The sequence below is a fragment of the Dipodomys spectabilis genome, unplaced genomic scaffold (genome assembly GCF_019054845.1).
Source record: "Dipodomys spectabilis isolate Male_0828 unplaced genomic scaffold, ASM1905484v1 ptg000030l, whole genome shotgun sequence".
Classification (NCBI taxonomy): domain Eukaryota; kingdom Metazoa; phylum Chordata; class Mammalia; order Rodentia; family Heteromyidae; genus Dipodomys; species Dipodomys spectabilis.
The window spans coordinates 1,008,836-1,028,566 of NW_024870707.1; the positions used below are offsets into that span (position 1 = coordinate 1,008,836).

At 42.0% G+C, this 19,731-nt stretch overlaps 1 protein-coding gene across 6 annotated transcripts in view; it reads left to right on the forward strand.

The window, feature by feature from the left end:
- The window catches only part of Atg13 (autophagy related 13), a 51,667-nt gene that overhangs the window by 22,393 nt on the left and 9,543 nt on the right, over positions 1 to 19,731 (forward strand). For all 6 annotated transcript variants that reach the window (XM_042676487.1, XM_042676490.1, XM_042676485.1 and 3 more), the window contains 9 exons: positions 2,134 to 2,215; positions 3,141 to 3,221; positions 3,887 to 4,006; positions 10,531 to 10,577; positions 12,533 to 12,673; positions 15,348 to 15,388; positions 16,535 to 16,631; positions 16,975 to 17,073; positions 17,706 to 17,799. In XM_042676487.1, coding sequence (XP_042532421.1) covers positions 2,147 to 2,215; positions 3,141 to 3,221; positions 3,887 to 4,006; positions 10,531 to 10,577; positions 12,533 to 12,673; positions 15,348 to 15,388; positions 16,535 to 16,631; positions 16,975 to 17,073; positions 17,706 to 17,799 — 789 coding nt within the window. In that variant the 5' untranslated portion in view covers positions 2,134 to 2,146. The remainder of the gene's footprint in view (positions 1 to 2,133; positions 2,216 to 3,140; positions 3,222 to 3,886; positions 4,007 to 10,530; positions 10,578 to 12,532; positions 12,674 to 15,347; positions 15,389 to 16,534; positions 16,632 to 16,974; positions 17,074 to 17,705; positions 17,800 to 19,731) is intronic.

The following is a 19,731-nucleotide window of genomic DNA, read 5'->3' on the forward strand; positions in this document are numbered from 1 at the left end:
CAAGAGAATCAGATCAGCTATCATCAGTTGCATCTGACAGAGACTCAGAGACAGAAGGACAAGAAAACTTTAGTTTGGAAAAAAGGGAAGGCTTTAGATATTTCTAGATTAGAGATTTTGGTCTGAGAAAGCTGTACACAAGCTAACCTAACCATATCTGGCTTAATCTGGTTGGAAGTGGTAACTGAATTCTATCTGATTGGGCCAATTGTTACATTGGTTCATTTATTTATTTATTTATTTTTTTGGTTCCGGTTGTGGGGTCTGAACTCTGGGCCTGGGCGCTGTCCCTCAGCTCTTCAGCTCAAGGCTAGCGCTCTACCACTTGAGCCACAGCACCACTTCTGCCTCTTTTTCTTTTTGCTTATGTGGTGCTGGGGAATCGAACCCAGGGCCTCATGCATGCAAGACAAGCGCTCTACCACTGAGCCACCTTCACAGCCCCACAGTGGTTCTTTTATGATGCCTGTATTGGTTTCTAGAGAAATCTGACTTACTTGACTCGTTTCTATGGGCAGTGGGTTGGCTTTTTTGCCTAGTTATAGGAGGTGCTAGTTCACTTGATGGACTGGTTGTATTGGGTTTTGGACTAAGTTCTATATTTGTCAATCTCTCATTAAAAACAAATAGGTGGAGCTGAGCACTGCTGGCTCACACTATAGCTTCACAGAAGGCTGAGATCTGAGGATTGCAGTTTGAAGCCACCCTGGGCAGGATACTCTTATCTTCTTAATTACCCAAAAGCCAGAAGTGGAGCTGTGGCTCAAGTGTGGAGTGTTAGCCTTGAGCACAAACATTCAGAGACAGCACCCAAACCCAGAGTTCAAGCACCAGGACCAGCACCAAATAAAGAAAAAAAAGAAGAAAACACCCAAATGTCAGGCCTAGAGGCATGGCTCAAGGAGTAGAGCTCCAGCCAAGCAAAAAAGCCAAGCAAGCACAAGGCCCAGAGGTCAAACTTCAGTACTGGCAATGAAAAAAAAAAAAAAAGACTAACAAACTCATCTGGGAGAAAATAATTTATACATAAAGATAGATACTATTATAAATATATACAGAAATGTACTTATTTGTTGTTAAATGAAACTATACTAAACTTCTTAGTTATACAGATTTAAAACACTAGCACCCCTTTATCTCTTTCTTCAAAATGTCTCCGAACTGTTTCCTATTCATGTCTGCTGTTAGTTTTAGCTTAAACTTCAAGTCAGAGATACTGCCAAGGACTTAGCTGGTTTCCCTGCCTGTCTTACTGCAAAGCGGTTGCACATTATGCCCGCAAAGCTATCTTTTCTTCTTCAAAGCCTTGAGTAGGCTGGGTCTCTGGCTCTAGCTTTTTCACAACTGATATGGCCCTAAACAGCCATACTGCTTCCCTGTGCCCATACAGACCGCTGGAAAAATGGAATATTGGTATTTTTATGCCCATTTAGTTCTCTCTTACTTAAACCTCTCTCTTCATGCTCTTATGTCCTTAAATGTTTTATTCCTCATCATCAGCCCATTTTGCTCTGGAAGATAGGTAATAAATGCTTCTCAAAAATCCATGAGACTCGGTTGGGAAGGTGGCTCAGTGGTAGAGCGCTTGCCTTGCATGCATGAGGCCCTGGGTTCGATTCCGCAGCACCACATAAGCAAAAAGAAAAAAGCCCAAAGTGGCGCTGTGGCTCAAGTAGTAGAGTGCTAGCCTTGAGCTGAAGAGCTGAGGGACAGCGCCCAGGCCCAGAGTTCAGGCCCCATGACCGGACCTCCCTCTCCCCCCTAAAAAAATCCATGAGACTCCTGGAAATTACATGTAAGCATTCTCATATGTGTACATTTTTTTGAGAAAAGATGTTTCTAGTCAACAGTTTTTCAGAAGGGGCCTCAAACTCTCCAAAGAGAAATTGACTCAGTGGACTTTGGAATTAGTATAAATTAACTCATTTGTGTTGCTTTAATAAAGGTTTTTATCTTATTAAAACTTGAATTCTAGTTTTAATAAAACTAGAGTAATAAAACTGTGATAGGTAAGTTACATATTTAAAGATCAAAGTTTCAGAATCAGTATCATCTGTTATTAGTTCCTATATACAGTTCCTTTTTAAAGGTATTAATCACCTTTTCTGTCACTCCTTTTTTCTTCTCTTGTAGATTCCTATAGGCAATGGAAACTGATCTCAATTCCCAGGACAGAAAAGACCTGGACAAGTTTATTAAATTTTTTGCCCTCAAGGTAATAAATCCACTCTCTTGAACTAAGACCTGTAAGAACTGACTCCCCTGCTTCTCTCTTTAGAGAGCTCTCTTTGGATATGTAGCATAACAGCTTGTAGCTTGCCTGTTTCAGGAGACTTCTATCTGTGGTAAACTAAACTGGCAAGTGTGAAGGTGGCATTGGGGGTGTGACTAAAAAGTAGCTTCTAGTTTTCTGCATTTAGTTGGTCAAAATTTTTTTGCAAGGCTTTCGGTAGAAATGTCAAATTGTTATGCCATGTAACTGGCACATTGTGTTCCCTTGGGATAAGAACAAAAGACTTAAATTGGAATGGGCAGCATTTTGGGCATCCTTCCCTGAGTTTCAGCCAGCACTAAAATGTCCAACTTTCATTTATTGTTGACTTCCTCATAAACAGAATTAAAACTGAATTTTGAAAGTTGTTTTTTGAAATCTGCAGTTCATTTCTACCTGCATCACTTTTTTCTCTCAACAGTTGCCATGCCAGAACTATACGTGCTGTGTCCGTTCTGGTTGAAAAATTATGTGGGAAGACTTTTGCCATATGGGCTAAGCTATATGAATAATTGTAGAATTCTTGTTTTAGATCTACTATGATAACATGAGCTTGTGACTGAATATTTATACCCACAGTTGGACTTACTTCCTTGTGAACAGCTTAGAGATCATGTGCAGTTTTCTTTCTGCCATGTGGGACTGTTGTAGGTTCTGAGCTCAAACTCTACTTCCTCTTACTGGTTGACCCTACACTTGGGAACACTTCTCATACTATTTTTTTGTGTGTGTATTTCGTGGTTTTTCGTTTATTTGTTGCTTTTTTTCCCCAGTCTGCTGTATTTAAAGTTCTGTTCTTTCCTGTGTAAGCCACGATTATGTGCTGCATCTCCAGCCTGACATTTCATCTATTTGCTTCTGTTTTCAGACTGTCCAAGTGATTGTCCAGGCTCGACTTGGTGAAAAGATTTGCACTCGTTCATCTTCTTCCCCAACGGGTTCAGACTGGGTAAAATGCCTCTTCTTTGCTGATGGGTATATACTGTAGTATTTATCACAAGAAATGAATGGAAAGTTCTTCAGTGCGACAATAAGGCATACTACTTACAGAATTCCTAAATTATAACATCAAAATAACGAATTCTATTTCACTTGGATATATTTCTTACTTAAATTAGCCCTGAATTTATTTGATACTTAACTTTTCTGCTGTGACAGATGCACAGTTTTGTCCCTAGAAAACAAAAATAGTGTCTTGTTACGTACTCTTTTTTTTTTTTTTTTCTTTTTTCTTGGTCCTGGGGCCTGAACTTTGGGCCTGGGCGCTGTCCCTCAGCTCTTCAGCTCAAGGCTAGCACTCTACCACTGAAGCCATAGAGCCACTTCCGTCTTTTTCTGCTTATGTGGTGCTGAGGAATTGAACCCAGGGCCTCATGCATGCAAGGCAAGCGCTCTACCACTGAGCCACCTTCCCAGCCCATAGTTACATACTCTTTGTAATAGATAACCTTTCAACTTGAGACTTGGGGCTTGGATTAAACTATCTTATGGGGACGGAGAAGTATTTCCTGCTATCAGCCAAAGCTATTCTTGTTCACTCAACATATATTACCATATAGTCACATGTTTCTCGAGAGAGTTTCACTCAGAAGTTTTCTCTTTTTTTCTTTCTAGTTTAACTTAGCAATCAAAGACATCCCAGAAGTAACACATGAAGCAAAGAAGGCATTGGCAGGGCAGCTGCCTGCGGTTGGGCGCTCTATGTGTGTGGAGATCTCACTCAAGACTTCTGAGGTATGGTTATAGCCAGAACTGTGTTTACACATGGCACTCAAGCCTCTGCACTCTTTAGTTCCAACTCTTTTCTTAGTCTTTTCCCTGGTCCTTCCTGCTCCAGACTGCTCATCATTTTCTGAAAGTATCAGGGGTAGGTTGTTAGTGTTGGAATGCTGGTGAGTGACCCCAGGGCCTCAAGTATGCAGGCAAACACTGTTCCCAGCTCCAGCAATGTAAAATAGTCTCCTTACCTCCTTCTTTATAAAACATATTTCCACTCATTCTTTAATTCATGTGTTCTTGAAAATCTCCCTCTTTTAGAAGCAGAGGTAACTGCTGCTATTAAGACTTCCTATGATACTTGGTTTATAGTTTTATTTTTCTAGAAAACTTGCTGTACTATGAGGCTTTTTTTGCTTTTCTGTTTGTTTTAAGAAATTTTTGTTTACCTAGGTTCCAGTGGCTTACATCTATAATCCTAGTCCCTCAGGAAGCTGAGACCTGAGGATTGCAGTTTGAAGTCAGCTTTTAATTAGTTCAGATGGGATCTCTCAAACTTTTTGCCTGGATTGGCCTCAAAAACTTTGGTTTTACAGATTTTTGCTTCCCACATAGCTAGGATTACAGGGTATGAGCCACTGTACCTGGCTACTCGCATGCCTATTAATCTATTTTAACTAATAGATTGTAAACTTGGATGGTATAATATAAGGCAAATGGACTTTAGGGCTATGTAAGGAGAGGTCAGATCCCTGCTGAATCACTTTAACCAAATGACTTAACCTTATGCTCACTAGTGACATGACACCAGTTTTTGTTTTGTTTTGTTTTGTTTGTGTACGTAATGGGGCTTGAACTTACATGGGCACTTTTCCTTAGCTTTTTCCACTCAGGGCTAAAGCTCTACCATTTGAGTCACAGGTCCACTCCTTGCTTTCTGGTGGTTAATTGTGGATAAGTGTTGCATGTAGTTTCCAGCTTGGGCTGGCTTCAAACCATGATTCTTAGATCTCACCCTCCTGAGTAGCTAAGATTATAGGCATGGGCCACTGGTGTCTGACAACACTTCAGTTTTTACTTTTATTTGCATTTGATTTGTGCTGAACTTATTTCCATGTCATTTCCTGATTTTAACTTTATACTCAGTGAGTCCTGGGTGAGGTAGTAGTAGCATACACTTGTAATCCCAGCACTTAGGAGTATGAGGCAGGAATTTGAAAGTTCCAGGACAGGCTACATAACAAGTTTTGAGGCTAGCCTGTTCTACATAGGGAAACCTTGTTTGCAGCAAAAAGAATAGGAAAAATCAGAGACTGAGAGTAATGAACCATCACAGGAAGAACTGTTTTTTTGTTGTTGTTTTTTTTGTCAGTCATGGGCCCTGAACTCTGGGCCTGGGTGCTGTCCCTCAGCTCTTCAGTTCAAAGCTAACGTTCTACCACTTGAGCCACAGTGCCACTTCGGGCTTTTTCTGCTTATGTGATGCTGAGGAATCAAACCCAGGGCCTCATGTATGCAAGGCAAGCGCTCTACCACTGAGCCACCTTCCCAGCCCTGTTTTTGTTTTTGTTTATCTTTTGCAGTATCAAAGATAAACCCAGGGCCTCGTACATGCTCTTTACTACTGAGACCTGATGTATGATTTAGTTGTTTTTGCTTTTGGTGATACTGAACTCAAGGCCTTGTACTTGTTAGGTAGGTATTCTACTTGAGCTATGCCTCCATCCCTTTTTGGTATCTTTATTTTTTAGTTAGGGTCTTTTTGCCTAGTATGGGCTGGACCATGATCCTCTTATTTGCACTCCTTTTTTTTTTTTTTGTCGGTTGTCGGGCTTGAATTCTGGGCCTGGACACTGTCCCTCAGCTCTTCAGCTCAAGGTGAGCGCTCTACCACTTGAGCCACAGTGCCACTTTCAGCTTTTTATGCTTATGTGGTGCTGAGGAATTGAACCGAGGGCCTCTACCACTGAGCCACCATCCCAACCCTGGCTTTAATCTTTATTTGTGAAATTCTTAGGGTAAATTGTTGTTGGTAGTTAGTACATGTTTATGTTCATGCTCTATTTTCCTAGTTAAGATCAGCAGCTGTCACATTCTTATATACCATTATGTATTTCTCAAGTTCTTTTTGAAATTAGGTAGCATTTAGAAATACAACCACTTCTGTTTTCTCAGGAGCCAGCCTTGTGCCTAGAATAGCATGTAGTACTCTTTCAAGAATTTTATTGAATGAATGGTTTCAATTTTTTTTTCCTGTGGAAACCCTAACATCCAATAAAACAAAAGTCCTTTAGTGAATTGCAAGTTTCTACAATGAGTTGTTTCGCTTAGTGATTCAGAGTGTCTAAAAGGAATCTGTGGAAGAACTCTCCTTTTATGAGCATCTGGGAAACCTGATTATAAATAGTTCTGATTATTCTAGAAAAACAACATCAACTTGTAGATACTCTCCAGTATTTATTTGTCCCTTATTTTTTTTGGGGGGGGGGGAGAATTTTGAAACTTACTGTATTATTTGAAAATAACAGTATTTTTCTTGAAGCAGTGCAGTTTAGGCATGGACAAAACTCAGTTGTCCCAACTACATGGGAGAATGAGCGAGCCAGTCCTCCAGACACACTCATTCTGGAGTCCAGGAGTTGAAGGCCAACCTGAGCAATATACTGAGCTCTATCTCAAGAAACAAAAACTTGCTGGACACCTGTGGCTTACGCCTATAATCCTAGCTACTCAAGAGGCTGAGATCTGAGGATCTCACTTAAAGCCAGCCTGGGCATGAAAAGTCCGTGAGATTCTTTTTTGTTGTTGTTGTTGGTCATGGGGCTTGAACTGTGGGCCTGGACTCTGCCCCTCAGCTCTTCAGCTCAAAGATAGGGCCCTACCACTTGAGCCACAGGGCCACTTCTAGTTTTCTGGTGGTTTATTGGAGATAAGAGTCTCACAGACGTTCCTGCCCGGGCTGGGTTTGAACCTGGATCCTCAGATCTCAGCCTCCTGAGTAGCAAGGATTACAGGCTAGATTCTTTTTTTTTTTTGGTCCAGATGTGGGGCCTGAACCCTGGGCCTGGGCGCTGTCCCTCAGCTCTTCAGCTCAAGGCTAGCATTCTACCACTTGAGCCACAGCGCCACTTCCAGCTTTTTTCTTTTTTGCTTATATGGGGGTGAGGAATCGAACCCAGGGCCTTGAGCATGCAAGGCAAACGCTCTACCACTGAGCCACCTTCCCAGTCCCTACAGGCTAGATTCTTAACCCAGAAGTGGCACTGTGGCTCCAGAGGTAAAGCTCTAGCCTTGAGCCAAAGAGCTGAAGGACAGTTTTCAGGCCCAGAGTTCAAGCCCCACAACTGACAAAAAAGAAAAAGAAAAGAAACAAAAACTTAAAATGTGATAAGGATAGATACTAAGGATAGGCAATGTAAATTTGACCTATAACAAAATTTCCAGGTCAGATTAGTTTCATAAACTAACCCAAACTCATTCCCACACCTGAATGATTAGTAAAAAGGTTACTGTGTCCAAAGGGATGTGATTACCTTTCTCACTCACACACAGAAGTGTCACAAGGTTGAGTGATCTTGGCTTTAGGCATTTCTTTCCCTCCCACCAAGGAAGTGTAAGGACTAATACATAGAGGTTGTCTAAAGCTATCAGACAAGTAGATTTTTAAGTTTAAAGAGCAATTGTGTGGGGCACTGGTGGCTCACACCTGTAATCCTAGCTACTCAGTCAGGAGGCTGAGATCTGAGGATCGTTGTTCAAAGCCAGCTCAGGTAGGAAAGGCCGGGAGACTCATCTCCAATAAACCACCAGAAAACCGGAAGTGGCCTGTGGCTCAAGTGGTAGAGTACTTGCCTTGAGCTGAAGAGCTGAGGGACAGTGCCCAGGCCCAGAATTCAAGCCTCATGACTGACAAAAAAAAGAAAAAGAAAATGAAAAAAAAAAGAAAAAGAGCAAGTGTTCTTAAAATGTGGCTGCTACCTAAAAATTCCCCTATAGAATTGAAGGGAAAGGCTCTTTCCATTACTTTAAAATTTTCAGCTTTTTTGAAGGTATTTTGGAAAAATACCTTTAGGCTCTGTATACGCCTTTACAATAAAATAAAATTTAAAAAAAAAAAAAAGGTTTAGGGCTAAAGCTGGACACTGGTGTTTCATACCTATTATCCTAGCTACTAAGGAGACTGAGATCTGAGGATCACAGTTCAAAGTCAGACTAGGCAGGAAAGTCTGTGAGACTCTTGTCTCCAATTAACCAACAAAAAGCCGAAAATATAGCTGAGGTTCAATGATAGAACACTACTTTTGAGCAAAAAAAAAGCTTAAGGAGCCAGGCGCCAGTGGCTCACACCTGTCATCTTAGCTACTCAGGAGACTGAGATCTGAGGATCATGGTTCAAAGCCAGCTGGGGCAGGAAAGTCTGTGAGACTCTTATCTCCAGTAAACCACTAGAAAACCGGAAGTGGCACTGTGGCTCAAGTGGTAGAGCGCTTATCTTGAGCTGAAGAGTGGAAGAACAGCACCCAAGCCCAGAGTTCAAGCCCCAAGACCGACCAAAAAAAAAAAAAAAAAAAAGCTTAAGGCCCTGAGTTTAAGCCCCAGGATGAGCACCCAAAAAAAATAAAATAATTTTTTTTTTTTTAGAGCCAGGGATGCTGCCCAGTGGCAGAGCACTTGACTAGCATGTGCAAGACCCAGGGATTTCACCCTAGAACTGCAAAAATGAAAAAGGAAAAATCTTGTTTATATTCTCTGAACCAATGGAAATTTGCCTAAGGAAATTGTATATGTGTGTACAATGTTAACTTCTTAACTAGAGCTGTGGTTCAAGTGGCCAAGAGCATAAAAAGCTGAACCAAGGACAAGAGCCTTTGAGTTCAAGCTCAAGTGCTAACACCAAAAGCAAAAAACAAGTCAAAAAAAAAAAAAAAGAGAAAAGAAACGTAAGTCTGTTGTATAGTCCACGATAGGGAGACTGGTTAGATAAAATGATAGTCATAGTGTAGAATACTGTGTTATAGTGATAAAGAATTTGGGGGTATTGGAGATGTAGCTTCATATTACAATGTTTGTCTAGCACACTCAAAGTACTGGATTTGATCTCTGGAACTGCAGAAAACAAAAGAGATGCATTATTTTCATCAGGAAAACACCAAGATTTTTTTGCTGTTTTTTTTTTTTTTCTTTTTGTGCCCTACCGGGGCCTGAACTCAGGACTTTGTGTTCTTCTCCTTTAACTTTTTTGCTTAAGGCTGTTGCTCTACCACTTGAGCCATACCTCCACATCCAGATTTTTTATTGGTTAATTAAAGATATGAGTTTTTTGGGGGCTGGGAAGGTGGCTCAATGGTAGAGTGCTTGCCTTGCATGCATGAGGCCCTGGGTTTGATTCCCCAGCATCACATAAACAGAAAAGGCTGGGAGTGGTGCTGTGGCTCAAGTGGTAGAGCGCTAGCCTTGAGCTGAAGAGCTAAGGGACAGTGCCCAGGCCCCACCACTGACAAAAAAAAAAAGAGTTTCTTTGATTTATTAGACTACCCTGACTTTGAACCAAGATCCTCAGATCTCAGCCTCTTAAATAGCTAGGATTACAGGTGTGAGCCACTGGGTGCTGGCTTGTTTTGAACTTAGTAGGCAGGTGCCTAAGTATTATTATTGTTATCATTACTAATAGTAGCAGTAGTAGTAGTAGTAGTAGTAGTAGTAGTAGTAGTAGTAGTAGTATTTGCCAGTCCCGTGGCTTGAACTCTGGGCCTGGGCACTATCCCTAAGTTCTTTTTGCTCAAAACTAGCACTCTACCACATGAGTCATGGATGTTTTTGTGATTAATTGGGAATAAGAGTCTCATGGACTATCCTGTCCAGCCCTAGGTGTTATTTTTTGTTTGTTTTTTAAAAATTGTATATATATTATTTTTGTACTGGAATCAAACTCAGGATATTACACTTGCTGGGCTAGCAAGCTCTTTGTCACTGTGCTACATTCCAGCACCTGGCCCTAGGTATTAAGAAAAAATAAAGTTGGGTACCAGTGACTTACACTGTAATCCTAGCTACTCAGGAGGCTGAGATCTAAGGCTGGCAGTTGGAAGACAGCCTGGGCAGGAAAGTCTATGACTTTTATCTCCAATTAACCACTAGAACACCAGAAATAGCACTGTGGTTCTGGTATTAGAGCACTAGCTTTGAATGAAAGAGCTCAGGGACAGTGCCCAGGCCAGGAGTTCAAGCTGATGACTGACCAAAAAAAAAAGAAAAAAGAAAAGAAAAGTGACATGTAGCAAATCCAACTTTTTTAGAAGTGTAGCTTTTGGGGGTGGGATGGGGAGGGGGCGGTATAGAATACCTTCCTCACAAGTATAAGGTCCTAAATTCAGATCCCAGTACCCTAGTACTCCAAAATAAATAGAAAAATAGCTGGCTAAATTGTTTTTAATCTGTTTGCCTATCTGTACCTTCCAACCCTTTCTAGTGATTATGTAGTACTTTATAATTTAAAAAAATAGTTAAAAAACTGAAATGGTTTCCCCTTGTCCCATCTACAGGGAGATTCTATGGAGCTGGAAATTTGGTGTCTTGAAATGAATGAAAAGTAAGTGCTTTTGTCTCAGGCCCTGTGGTTGGTGGTATTTGCAGATAAAGCAGATGATATCATGTGAAAGCAGGGCTTTGTTTTCAGTCACCAAAGGCATTTTGACCACTCAGCAAAGCCAGTAGGTCTTTGCTACAGTGTGCTTCAGGCTTGGCTTCCATCCTAGGCATAGAGATGACCTTCAGAGACAGTCCAGAGACTCACACAGCACCAGGAAAGTCGCAGCAGAAGCTGAAAAGGATTTTGTTGTTTTCCCAGAGAACAGCAAGTTCTCTGATTAAATCCCTCATGAGCTCCTGTAACATGACTACACTACTTTGTCTGCTTTCTGTGTGGCTGCTATCCAGCAAGATTTCCCCACACTGCTCTTTTTACACACTGGGTTGATTGTGTATTAATGCATATTATCTCCCTCCCCCATTTTCTTCTTTAACAGAGATTAGCTTCGCTACTGCTTAAGCTTCAGTTTTCAAAAGCTATAGACAGGAAGATTGAGAAAATACCAATCCATCCAAAGAAAATTCTAGTGATTACTATGTGTGATATGGCCATTAGTGTATGTGTCAGTGTCAGAGTCAGACATGGGTTTTGAACTTGGGGCCTGTGTGTTGTTCATGTTCTCTCTCTTTTTTTTTTTTTTAAGTCAGTTTTGGGGCTTTAACTCTGGGCCTGGGCACTGTCACTCAGCTCTTCAGCTCAAGGCAAGCACTCTGCCACTTGAGCCACAGTGCCACTTGCAGTTTTCTGGTGGTTAATTGGAGATAAGAGTTTCACGGACTGTCCTGCCTGAGCTGGCTTTGAACCGTGATCCTCAGAGCTCAGCCTCCTGAGTAGCTAGGATTTCAGGTGTGAGCCACCGGCACCTGGCTATGAGCTCTTTTGCTAAAGTTGTGTGTGTGTGTGTGTGTGTGTGTGTGTATGATTAATATGAGATAATAGTCTTGCCCAGGCTGGCTTCCAACTGTAAGCCTCAGATCTCACCATCCTGATTAGCTGGATTACAGGTGTGAGCCACCAGCATCCAGAATCATGTTTATTTATTTTTTGGTTGGTACTAAGGATTGAACTCAAATGCTTACTATTGTTAGGCAGCTGGGCCTCCAGCCTCTTTTTTTTTCTTAAATAGAAAATAAGCCAAGTTATGGTCCAAACAGACTCCTCCAAATTTCCTGGATAAAATTATTTCTGTTTCTATATAGACAGAAAGAAATAGATCCTAAAACAGTACCTTGAGAATGTATGCTAAACCAGGTGCTAATGGCTTATCCTGTAATCCTAGCTTCTCAAAAGGCTAAGGTCCAATAGATCAAAGTTCCAAGCCAGCCTGGGCAGAAAATGATTCTCACTCTAAATGGGAGTCCTTACGTCAGACACCAGTGGCTCAAGCCTGTAATCTTAACTAATCAAGAGGCTGAGAACTGAGGATCATGGTTCAAAGCCAGCTTGCACAGTAAACTCTGTGAGACTCATCTTTGAAAGCTGGAAGTAGAGCTGTGGCTCAAGTAGTAGAGCACTAGCCTCAAGCACAAAAGCTTAGGGGAAGCACCTAGGCCCTGAATTCAAATCCTAGGACTGGCACCAAAAATAAATAAAGCTAGTACCCGAAGTATTTCAGCTTCTTAAGAATATATAATTGCAATATTGAGTAATTGTTTTTAAGTGTGCTCCTTAGTTTCCTAGAAACTTACTTAAAAACTAGAAAAAAAAGTGGTAAAGCACTTCCCTAGCAATTGCAAGACTCTGGATTTGATTCACAATACTGAGGGGGGGAAAATGCCTAGAAAAAACCTTGGGTGATTTTTGGTTCTCCACTGTATAAAAGTTTGGCTAACTTCAACAACATATTGACAGAACTTTTACATAGTTACACCCTTAATTCAGAATATTTTTTAATAATAACTTCTTATAGTTCTAGCACTTTATAGAAGATGCTAATGGTGTCTTGTGCTCCTCAGGTGTGATAAAGAAATCAAAGTTTCTTACACAGTCTATAACAGACTGTCACTGCTGCTGAAGTCTCTTCTTGCTATAACTAGGGTGACACCAGCCTACAGACTATCCAGAAAACAAGGGCATGAATACGTCATATTGTACAGGTAAGTAGCATGGACACTCACTTCCTTATCAGCTTTGTCATAGTATATATTGTCTGACTGGCATTCAGATACCTGAGGATTTTGTTTTGGATGGATGGTTGATGGCACTAAAAAGCTATAGGTTTTATGTGATTACTAGAAAGCGTCCTTTATGAGCTCATGAACTTGAGTTTTTCAAAACTTATCAGGTGAACTGTTGTCACTTCATGGCCATGATTCCTTTGGAATAGAAAAGCTCTGGGAAGATCCTGTATGGCAAAGTTAACATATGCTTTTCTGTGTGTGTGCCAGTCTTTTAAGGCTTGAACTCTGGGCCTGGGTGTTGTCCCTGGGTTTTTGTTCTCAAGACTTGTAACACTTGAGCCACAGTGCCACCTCTGGTTTTCTGGTGGTTAATTAGATATAAGAGTCTCATGGACTTTGCTGCCCTGGCTGGCTTTGAACCATGATCCTCAGATCTCAGCCTTCTGAGTAGCTAGGATTACAGGCATAAGCCACCAGTGCCTGCTATAACTGAGTTCTTTTTAGAATACCACCACCTGTTTATATACTGTCCATAGCTACTGTTTTTTGGGGGGTTGTGGCCAGTCCTGGGGCTTGAACTCAGGGTTTGGGCACTGCCCCTGAGCTTCTTTTCCTCAAGGCTAGCACACTACCACTTGAGCCATGCCACCACTTCCAGCTTTTTCTGTTTATGTGATACTGAGGAATTGAACCTGGGGCTTCATGCATACTAGGCAAGCACTCTACCACTAAGCCACATACTCAGCCCCGGCAGAGAGCTGTGAGGCTGCCATGGACCGTGGGCCACATGCCTAAAATATTCACTGTGAGACCTCAGATTCAGAGTCATCTTATTTTATTTTCATCCTTAACCTCTAACTATAGGTTGTGTACTGTTAAAACCTAAAATGTATCCAATAACCCCTTGCATAGGTTTAATTTTCTTTTTCTTTTTTTTTCGGTTGTGGGGCTTGAACTCTGGGCCTGGGTGCTGTCCATGAGCTCTTCAAGGCAAGTGCTCTACTACTTGAGCCACTGTGCCACTTCCAGTTTTCTGCTGGTTTTTGGAGATAAGAGTCTCACAGACTTTCCTGCCCAGGCTGGCTTTGAACTGTGATCCTCAGATCTCAGCCTCCTGAGTAGCTAGGATTTCAGGTGTGAGCTAACGGCACCTGTCCTCATGTTTAATTTTTAACAGAATTATTTGAAAAAATAAGAATATATTTTATGTATTATGAATTCGAATATTTTACTTCAGTAGCTAGATATTTTCAGTGAGAACATCTCCCTATTGATCATCAGTTTTTTGTTTTGTTTTTTGTGGGTTGTGGGGCTTGAACTCTGGGCTTGGGTGCTATCCCTCGGCTCTTCAGCTCAGAGTGAGTGCCCTACCGCTTGTGCCACAGTGCCACTTCAGGTTTTCTAGTGGTTTATTGGAGATAAGAGTCTCTCCGACTTTCTTGCTTGCCCAGGCTGGCTTTGAACTGTGATCCTCAGATCTCACCCTCCTGAGTAGCTAGGATTATAAGCGTGAGTCACCGGCGCCTGGCTTGATCATCAGTTTTTGTTGACTTTGTAAGAGAGATTTGCATTTAGTTGAAATGTAGAATTCTAAGAAATGTTAAGTAACTGAATATTTACTTCAAAAACCTTTTGTGAAGCATATACATCTAAATTATGGTAACATAGCTGGCCTTAAAAAGCTAGAGTTTGGGGCTGGGAAGGTGGCTTAGTGGTAGAGCACTTGCCTTGCATGCCTGAGGCCCTGGGTTTAATTCCTCAGCACCACATAAGCAAAAAGAAAAAAAGCCAGAAGTGGCGCTGTGGCTCAAGTAGTAGAGCGCTAGCCTTGAGCTGAAGAGCTGAGGGACAGCGCCCAGGCCCAGAGTTCAGGCCCCACGAGTGGACCCAAAAAAAAAAAAAAGCTAAGAGTTTTGGGAATCATGTTTTATTTATTTATAACTCAGATGTGATGGTATATGCCTATAATTCCAAAACTTGGCAGGTTGAAGCAGGAGGATCTCAAGTTCAAAGCCAGCTTGGACCTGTCTTGGAGCAGCAAGACCTGTCTCAAAATTTATTTTATTTTTTTCTTTTGTCGGTCATGGGTCTTGAACTCTGGGCTTGGGCGCTGTCCTTCAGCTCAAGGCAAGCACTCTACCGTTTGAGCCACAGCACCACTTCTGGTTTTCTAGTGGTTTATTGGAGATACGAGTCTCACAGAGTTTCCTGCCCAGGCTGACTGAACCGTGATCCTCAGAACTCAGCCTCCTGAGTAGCTAGGATTACAGGTGTGAGCCACCGGCACCCGGCTCAAAAAAAAATTTTTTTAAAAACAATCCAGCACCTTCTAGTAGTAATCGCAGCATTATTTTCTAATTTTATTAATGTTGTTTATTTCATAATAGGCATACCTACTAGGAAATAATACATATTGTAGTAGCAGAGGGAAGAAAAAAGTTGCTGTTTTCTCTTGTTATTTTCCTTATTTCTTAGTCTTATACCTTTATATGCTTCTTTTTGCCTGTAACTTAATTGAGGTGCTTAGTGGCATTACTGCTCTTTCAGGCAAGATGTTCCTGCAGAGATGGGCTTGTTTGTAGGAATTTGGTCTATAGAGGCCTTGAGAATAAAGAAGCAGGTAACATTTCTTTTTCTTTCTTCTCTACAGGATATATTTTGGGGAAGTTCAGTTGAATGGCTTAGGAGAAGGTATGTGTCTGGATCAGAAAACGTTTGCAGTATTTAGAGCACTCTTGGGCTGGGAATATGGCTTAGTGTTAGAGCGCTTGCCTACCATGCATGAAGCCCTGTACCACATAACCAGAAAAAGCTGGAAGTGATACTATGGCTCAAGTGGTAGAGTGTTAGCCTTGAGCAAAAGAAGCTCAGGGACAGTGCCCAGGTCCTGAGTTCAAGCCCTATGCTTGGCAAAAAATAAAAATAAATAGCTGGGTGCTAATGGCTCACACCTATAATCCTAGCTACTCAGGAGGCTGAGATCTGAGGATTGTGGTTCAAAGCCAGCTTGGACAGGAAAAGTCTGTGAGACTTTTATCTCCAGTTAACCATCAGAAAATCGTAAGTGGCACTGTGGCTCAAGTGGTAGAGGGCTCACCTTGAGCTGAAGAGCTGAGGGACAGTGCCCAGGCCCGGAGTTCAAGCCCTATGACCGCCAGAAAAAAAAGAAAGAAAAAGGAAAGAGCATTCCTAACTTCAGAGATGGGCTTGGTTGCTACCTGTAATGATACATAGCTGGTAACAAAGTAAGGAAAAGATGTGAAGACATATAGGTGGTCTAAGAAGCTGTCACATTAACTGAGTTATTTTCTAGAAATTCTAAGAACTCGCCTGGCGCTGGTGGCTCACGCCTGTAATCCTAGCTACTGAGGAGGCTGAGATCTGAGGATCGTGGTTCAAAGCCAGCCCGGGCAGGAGAGACCATGAGACTCCTATCTCCAATAAACCACCAGAAAACCGGAAGTGGCGCTGTAGCTCAAGTGGTAGAGCGCTCTCCTTGAGCTGAAGAGCTGAGGGACAGCGCCCAGGCCCAGAGTTCAAGCCCCATGACCAACAGAAAAAAAAAAAGAAAAGAAATTCTAAGAAATCAATTTTTTTTTTTTTAGCTCTTAGCTCAGGTAGTTTTACCTGGAAGTACAGTGCTATTTTTCTCTGCTATATTCACTCCTTATAGAACAAATTGAAAGGGACACACACACACACACACACACACACACACACACACACACACACACACGACTATGGCATTTAAAGTGCTAAGTGGGAAACTGTACAATAGACTGTAAAGAGTCCATGGTATTCTCTGGACAAAAGCTAATAATTTGTCTCTTCTTCTAGGCTTCCAGACGGTTCGTGTTGGGACAGTGGGTACCCCTGTTGGTACCATCACTCTTTCTTGTGCTTACAGAATTAATTTGGCATTCATGTCTACCAGGTGAGGGAGGGCCCTTTGATCTCTTCCAGGGTGATAAAGCTCCTGCCTTCCTGGGAGCTCAGATTAATTTACCATTCAGCTTTGCTAAAGAACACCTTCAGAAGAATGAAATAGAGAGTGTGAGAGAATGAGAGCAAGTGAGTGAGTGAGTACATAGTTGTCAGATTGGAGAATTTGAGTGTCCCAGAGCCAGCTTATCGGGAATGTAGAGTTTATGGTCTGTATTTAGAGATTGCATTAGTTAAGGCAGTGGTGCCTGCTAAATGTGAAGGGTCCTCTGAAGACTTCATGGGGGCTGGGAAGGAATTTTAACAAATATTGCAATTTTCTTACTGCATTACAGGCAATTTGAGAGAACCCCACCTATCATGGGGATTATCATTGATCACTTTGTGGACCGTCCCTATCCTAGCTCCTCTCCCATGCACCCCTGCAATTACAGGTGAGGAATGTGAAAGGCACTCTCTCAACCTGCAGCCAGGCAAAAATAGCTACTTGCCTCAAAAATAGAAGGGAAGAGCTTAGCTTCCCTTACTGCTGTTGTCTGGTTCTGATTCACAGAATGTTTCAAAATTCTGGGGCATTTGGGTTTTGGTGGTAGAGATATGAATTTCCTTTGTAGCAAGTTACTTGAAGACTACAAGAGTACCTGTAGTTTATGGAATATTCTAAGAAAATTGATTGGTTTTCCAATCTGGCGTTCTGAACTCTACCTGAAACAATTTTTTTTTTTTTTTTTGGTCGGTCGTGGGGCTTGAATCCTGGGCCTGGGCGCTGTCCCTCAGCTCTTCAGCTCAAGGCGAGCGCTCTACCACTTGAGCTACAGCGCCACTTCTGGTTTTCTGGTGGCTTATTGAAGATAGGAGTCTCACGGTCTTTCCTGCCCGGGCTGGCTTTGAACCACGATCCTCAAATCTCAGCCTCCTGAGTAGCTAGGATTACAGGCGTGAGCCGCCACGCCCAGCTTGAAACAGTTCTTGATATAACTCCCCAGCCTTATTTAACCACTATTATATATTTTCTGATGTTAATGCCATTACCTTAAAATTCATTGTTTCATTTTCTTCATTTTAGAACTGCAGGTGAGGATGCTGGAGTAACATATCCATCAGTGGAAGACTCTCAAGAAGTGTGTACCACCTCTTTTTCCACATCCCCTCCCTCCCAGGTAAGGAGAAACAGCTCTGAGATGGTGGCACTTACTTGGTGTGGGCTTATGTTGTGGTGTTCCTGTTGTTGATGGCGAATGCTTGGAGAGGGTTGAGCAGTGACAGAAAGCCTTACCTAGAAGGTAAGTATGCAGCGTTTCTAGTCTAACCGTTCTAAAACCCACAGTATACATGTAGCCTTTGCCTTCCCTTCCCAGTATCATCTTCCATTTCCCTAGAAAACAAGTCACAGAATTCCAAGTGCATTCTCACACCAGCGAAATACCCTACTCTCACACACACTTGTTAATACAATTCTCCTTTGAATTAGTAAGTTTTATTTCTAAAAGAGCTCTTTTATACTAAATAAAATGCCAGTAAGAAAGCAATAATGTCAATCAATAATTGGCACAAACATTTCAGTCATTAAATTTCCCACTTGAGTCAGCCTTTAGTGGTAAGCCCAGGCAACTTCAGTAAGACACAGGCTCCTGATGGCCTCAGCTTCCCAGGAGGAAGCATGTGTAATGGACTGGGATTGAGCTGGGTCCTCAGAACAGCCTTGCTTACCCTTCACCCCAGTCCTTTATCTTCTGCCTTCTTGGGCAGGCTCTGCCCAATATACCCATTAGCCTCTTCCCTTAGGCTTTCTTTTCTTCCACACCTGCCCAGTCCAGATTATTCCCTTGACTGCCTTATTTAGTGGACACAACAAATTTATCAGCTCATCGTAACTTTTCATTTGTTATATTACTTTAGTTATGAAAATTTAAAAAATACATCTCCCAAAACAAGCTAAATATCTGTGAATAAGATTGCAAAATCCATGGATCACTCTTATCTGTCCTAAAAAGGAGGCTTGTGCTAAGGCTGGAGGTTGTTCAATGGTAGAGCATGTGCCTTGCCTGTGGGAGGGCCTTGGTTCAATCCCCAGTTAGCATGTATGTGCATGTGCTCACATGTGTGCACGCACACACACACACACACACACAATTCTATTTTTGTTGTTGGTGGTGGTCATGGGGCTTGAACTCTGGGCCTGAGCACTGTCCCTCAGCTCTTCAGCTAAAGGCAAGCGCTCTATCACTTGAGCTACAATGCCCTTTCCAGTTTTCTGGTGGTTTATTGGAGATAAGAGGTTCACGGACTTTCCTACCCAGGCTGGCTTTGAACCACGATCCTCAGATCTCAGCCTCCTGAGTAGCTAGGATTACAGGCAAGAGCCACCGGCGCTCACAATTCTATTTTTTGAGACAGGGTCTTATTGCGTAGCACAAGCTGGCCTTAAATTTGCCACCCACAAGAAACAGCTACAGTAGAAGAGATTTTTATTCTCAGGTGGTCCAGATACTTTGGTTTGGGAGGGGAGGGTTGAGCCTCTCCCCTCATGAATATATGTGGACATGAGCAGCAGCACAGCTTACTGATAAAAATAAAGATGTGTGAAAAAATGGGGAGTTTCAATTCAGGATCTTGTGCTTACTAGGCAAGTATTCTACCATGGGAGCCACACTCCAGCCCTCTTTAGCGTTAGTTATTTTTCTATTAGTCTCCCATCTTTGCCCTAGTTGGCCTCAGACTGTGAACCAGCTTATGCCCCACAGAATCTGGGGTTACAGATACATACTATCACACTTGGCTTAATTCGGATTGAGTTAGGTTCTGCTAACTTTTTGTCTGGGCTGACACTGAACTTCATTCCTCTCAGTATCTGCCTCCCAAGTAACTGAGATTACAGGTGTACACTGAGGCCTAAGGCTCATTTGCTTACCAGTGCATGAATGGAAAGTATCTTGTCTGTTTGTTTGTTTGCTTTTGGGGGAGAGGTTAGCCAACCAGAATGTATGTATATCAAATTTGAGTTCATTAAACAGTTTTATTTTGTAAATGATAAGTTCATAAACAGATGCAATTGTGGTTCAGGAGCTATGAGGGATGGTAAGGCTTGGCCA